At 59.2% G+C, this 4,631-nt stretch overlaps 1 protein-coding gene across 1 annotated transcript in view; it reads right to left on the bottom strand.

Moving 5' to 3' along the window:
* Window positions 1-475: 475 nt before the first annotated feature.
* SEZ6L (seizure related 6 homolog (mouse)-like) overlaps window positions 476-4,631 on the bottom strand; it is a gene marked incomplete at its 5' end in the record, with an annotated part of 14,212 nt that continues 10,056 nt past the window's right edge. The window contains 8 exons of the mRNA XM_009071652.1: window positions 476-787; window positions 1,086-1,188; window positions 1,437-1,551; window positions 1,687-1,719; window positions 2,068-2,262; window positions 2,478-2,669; window positions 2,784-2,978; window positions 4,129-4,325. Of these exons, the coding sequence (XP_009069900.1) occupies window positions 758-787; window positions 1,086-1,188; window positions 1,437-1,551; window positions 1,687-1,719; window positions 2,068-2,262; window positions 2,478-2,669; window positions 2,784-2,978; window positions 4,129-4,325 (1,060 nt within the window). The remainder of the gene's footprint in view (window positions 788-1,085; window positions 1,189-1,436; window positions 1,552-1,686; window positions 1,720-2,067; window positions 2,263-2,477; window positions 2,670-2,783; window positions 2,979-4,128; window positions 4,326-4,631) is intronic.

The raw sequence follows: 4,631 nt of genomic DNA, 5'->3' as shown, positions 1-4,631 counted from the left end.
TCCTGGCAGGGTGTCGGTATGTGCTGCTGGAGAGAAACAAGCGGTGTGAGCGGAGAGACACTGGTGCGGAGCTCCGCTCGCTGCAGAGCATCTTCCAGGGCTCCCCGCGCCGCTGGGGGTCACTGCTTGGTGCTTCTCCGCAGAGCATCACCCCGTGAGTCCTGGCTCGCTGCCTCTCCACATCCAAAGCAAAGCGGGGAAAAGAAAGCGGCGTGTACCTTCTGCGTGCCAGGCTGTCCCTGCTCCCTGCCGGCAGCTTTCCTGAGCCCCGCAGCGAGGATGGTCCCTGTGCCAGTGCCCCCCGAGCCCCCGGGCGAGGGTCCCAACGTGGGGAGCTGGGAGCTGCGGGATGGGACCCTGCACTACCTCAGCTCCCAGCAATCAACCGCAGGCTCTTGCAATGGAGACATCTTTAATTTTTAACAACATCAGAACCGCCAAAATTCCCCTTGAGTGTGTGTGTGGGCAGTGCCAGGGGACACAGCAGTGCCCCCGCGCCCCCCTGGCCTCACCAGGACCCAGCTCTGCCCCGGCTCCCGCTGCTGCCTGTGCCCAGGGCTCGGCAGCACACCTATCGCAGTTTAAATAGAATAAATACAGTGAAGAAAACAGTAAAATCTTCAATAAAGAGGCAAAAGGAAAGACAACAGCAGGTCCGGGGGTCCAACCAAACTCCACGTGGTCTCTGGATTAGTTACTGAGGAAGTTCTATGAGAGCACATTAAGTTCGCAGCCGGAGACTCTCTTACCGCTGTCCTTATATTGAGACCTCGTATTCTCGTGTTTCCTGCAAGGAAGGAGAAGCCAGTTGAGGGCAGCACCTGCATTTCAGGAGCATCCCCCCATTCCCAGGCAGCAAGAGAGGTGTGGGGTGCTGTTTTGCTGCCAGGGGAGTGATGCTTTCTCAGCTTGGACCCTGCAGCTCCCTGTGCCTCCCCTCTGGCTCTTGGGGAGTGACCAACAGGGACAGACTCCTGTCCTGCTACTCAGAGCTCCTGCAGCAACGTGACTGGACTCATCCCATGGCTGTCCACCCAGCCAAACCCACCAGGAGGGTCCCCAGGGAGGACAGGCAGAGGACTCACCCCTGTCTCATAAATCGGGTTGTCAAACTCCGTTTCTACCGTGATCTGGCTGTAGGGGTGGGAGTACATGAGAGGCAGGCGGAGGCTGGAGTAATACCGACACCTGTGGGGAGAAGCCAGAGTCAACAGCTTGCACAGACTGACCCCAGAACAGACCATGACCAGCCCCATCCATCCGTGTCCCCCTAGCCTGGCTGCACACCAGCATCCCAGGGACCCTGGAGCACTCCCCAGCACTGTGCCCAGGGTGCGTGGCTGGCAAAGGCATAGCAGTGCTATGTCCTCCAGGGCTCTGTGCCAGCCCCCAGCCCGACTGCATTCCCTCCTTGTGAGACAGATGTACATTCCCACCTTGTGAGATAGATGTATGCTCCTCCCAGCAGCAGGGAGATGATCAGCACTGGGATGAATATAGCCAAGGCCATGTTTCCCCCCTCGAGCGATGTCTCTGCAGCAGCTTCTGCTACTGAAAGGACAAGATCTATTATGTTGGCATTTGCAGGCACCGTGTGATCCCCTCTCTGCCTGCCCCCCCCTCCTCCTGGGCTCCACCAGGCTCTGGCTGAGGGCCCTGTGCATCCACCAAACCCACATCCCTCACCTTCCAGAGCGTGTTCAAAGCTGTCTTGGTTCACTGGAAGAGAAATGGAGAGTTACTGGTACGTAGCTGGGTTTGACTGGGTGCTGGCAGCTGTTGAATGCTGGGGAGCCCAAACCCAGGGTCTCCTGCCCTGTTTGGTCCCAAACTACACTGCAAACCCTCAGTTTTTAACGAGATCTTGGTGTCTGTAAGTGTGTGGGTGGGGACTGAGTGGGTTGGGCAGAGCAGAGCTCACTCAGCCTAATGCCAGGGAAGAGCCAAATTCAGCTCCCAGCCAGGGAACTGCCAGAGGTCTGCAACCAGACCAAGGTCCCTGGGCTGTCCCAGACTGGGGACAGAGGTGTTGGCTGTTCCTGTTTTCCCCAGCCACTCCCCCATTACCTTTGCAGATGGGTAGGGGTCCACTCCAGTGGGATGGCTGGCCCAGGATGCATTTGATGGTCACCTCCCCCATGAGTTCAAAGCCCTCGTAGCACATGAAGGTCAGGGACTCTCCTGGCAGGTAGAGGCGTTTGTAAAGAATTTGGTACCCGTTTTCTGGCAGTCCTGGATTATCACAGGCCAGTGACTCCTCAGCTGAAAGAGAACACAGCCAGAATGAGCTCAGGGCTTGGGCTACCAAGGGAGAGAAGGAGCCTGAGGGCAGCAGAAAAGCACCTGAGGTCTCACCCCACCCTGCTTCCAGGTAGCTCAAGGCTCTGCACCACCCCCTGCAGCTGGGGAAGGTCCCAGTGGCAGGAAAGGGCTCCCTGGGACACCCCCAAAGAGCAGGAGAGACCACTGGAACTTACAGACACAGTGTGGGAGCCGTGAGGTCCAGATGGGCGTCCCAGTCTCACGGCTGTAGCAGGTGAGCAGTGAGCTGCCCTCCAGCACGAAGCCAGGGTTGCAGGTGTACTGGATGGTGGTGCCCACCAGCAGCACTGGGTCAGAGATGAGGCGAGTTGAGTGCTCCACCTCACCTGGGTCCGTGCAGTACATAACTGGGGAGAAGAGGATGGCTGAGTGGGACTGGCAGAGCAGGGAGCCCCAGCACAGCAGCAGGGCCAGCACCGTCCCAGGAGGGTGGGACAGCAGCACCTTGCTGAGGCACTTACTCTTTTCACAGAAAGGAGGGTCACTGCTCCAGCTGAGGTCCCACTGGCAGGTGAGGGTGTCACTCCCCACGATGTCATAGCCTGGGTCGCACTGGTAGGTGATCTTGGCCCCTCTCACCAGTTCTGTATGTGATGTGGTCTTCCAGCCATTCTGGATCTCGGGCAGGTCAGAGCAGGAGTCATTGCGGGACACCTCTGTGGACATGAGGGATTCTGGCTGACTGAGCAGGATCCCACAGCACAGCCTTCCTTGGAACCACTGCATCTGGACACACAGCTCTTCCCTCCCCAGAGCTCTCCAGCCTCAAGTGCCACAGCCAACATCCCATCCCACCTGTGGCATCCCCTGGGCACAGGGAAGGGGCAGCTGTGGGTAATGGGGGCTCTTTGAAGCCTCCCCAGCCCCGATCGTAAAAGCAGATGGAGCACTCAGATGGGGCAGTGTCTATGCTGGGGTCAGGACAACCTGAGAACATCAGGCTCAGCTTTGGCTGCAGGTGCAGGAGCAGTGCCAGCACCAGTTACAGCACTGGGATGGTTTGCTGGGATGAGGATTTCTGCCCTGCCCTCCCCAGCCCATGCCCGTGCCTGAGCCCAGCCGTGTGTGCTGCAGTGCACAAAGGAGGAACCTGCAGCCTCACAGGTGCTCTGCATTGCAGCTTGCTCTGTTTGTTGTAGCCAGGGCTGTCAGCAGTGCAAGGAAAACATGCTTGGGAGGTGTCTGGCAGGGGAAGGCAGGTGGGGGAGAGGCAGGCAGTGAGGCCACAGGCAGCCACAGGGAAGGAGTGCCCTTCCCAGTCCTTGTCCCCTCCATGGGCAGCAGCCACTCTGGTCTGGCAGAAAAGGTTGCCCCAAAGAATGATGGAATAGGTATCTCCAAAGAATGATGGAATAGGTATCTCCTGGTGCATTCTGAGCCCCTCTGGAGCAAGGAGCTGGGAACATCTGTCTCAGGAGCCTACCCAGGGACTGGCTTCAGGACACCTCACTGTTGTGCCTCAGTGCCATCAGCTCATGCCTTACAGGGAACATGTGGGGATCCTGCATCCCTATTTCCAGCAATTTCTTTCCCTCTGGGCCAGACCAGATCTAACAGGGACCAAAAATGCCTTGTTGCCAGCCTGGAGGAGGGGAAACACACAGGGACACCCCAGAACTGCCTGACCCAGAGACCTGCAGCAGGGATGAGTGTTTCTGCAGGAGTTTGGTGGGATGTGGAGTGCAGGTACCACAGCCATTCTCCTTGCTTCCAGACCTGCCACCTGGACAGCCTGGGCTGTCTGTGTGTCGCATCCCCAACTGCATGGCAGGGGCAGGGGGGACACCAGCACCCTGCTTTCCATACCTATGTAGTTCATGATGAATCCCTGCCCCTTCCCGAAGATAAGCCCTGCAGGATCCGAGTGGAACTGGATGGTGAGGTCGGGGCTGGAGGAGTAGAGCTTCTGGGGACCACTGCTGCCGACGTACTGCCCCAGGATGCGAGCGGTGAGCTCATCCCCATCGTAAATGGTGAGGATGTCGCTGTTGGTGATGTTGAGGCTGGGGAGGAGGAGAGCTTGGTTAGAGCGCAGCGTGGGAAGGGAGCCCAGGCAGGATGCTCGTCCCCGTGGCCAGCAGAGAGCAGTGGTGGCCCGCGGATGGCAGGGACGGCTGGGGACACAGTGCAGCGCCGGCTGCAGTCGCCGGCTGCAGCCTCCATCCACCCCGGCTGCGGCGGGGACGGGACTGCCTCGGGAGCCGGAGGGGATGAAGGGCTCGTTCCTCTCCTCCTGCTCCCGGGCTAAGGGCAGGGGATGGATGCACATCCCGGGGGCCACACGGCTCTTGTGCCCGCCCTGCTGCCAG

Source organism: Acanthisitta chloris, unplaced genomic scaffold, assembly GCF_000695815.1.
Source record: "Acanthisitta chloris isolate BGI_N310 unplaced genomic scaffold, ASM69581v1 scaffold4563, whole genome shotgun sequence".
Taxonomy (NCBI): domain Eukaryota; kingdom Metazoa; phylum Chordata; class Aves; order Passeriformes; family Acanthisittidae; genus Acanthisitta; species Acanthisitta chloris.
Note: the sequence above shows the minus strand (reverse complement) of the source record. Positions and strands in the feature narration are given on the sequence as shown.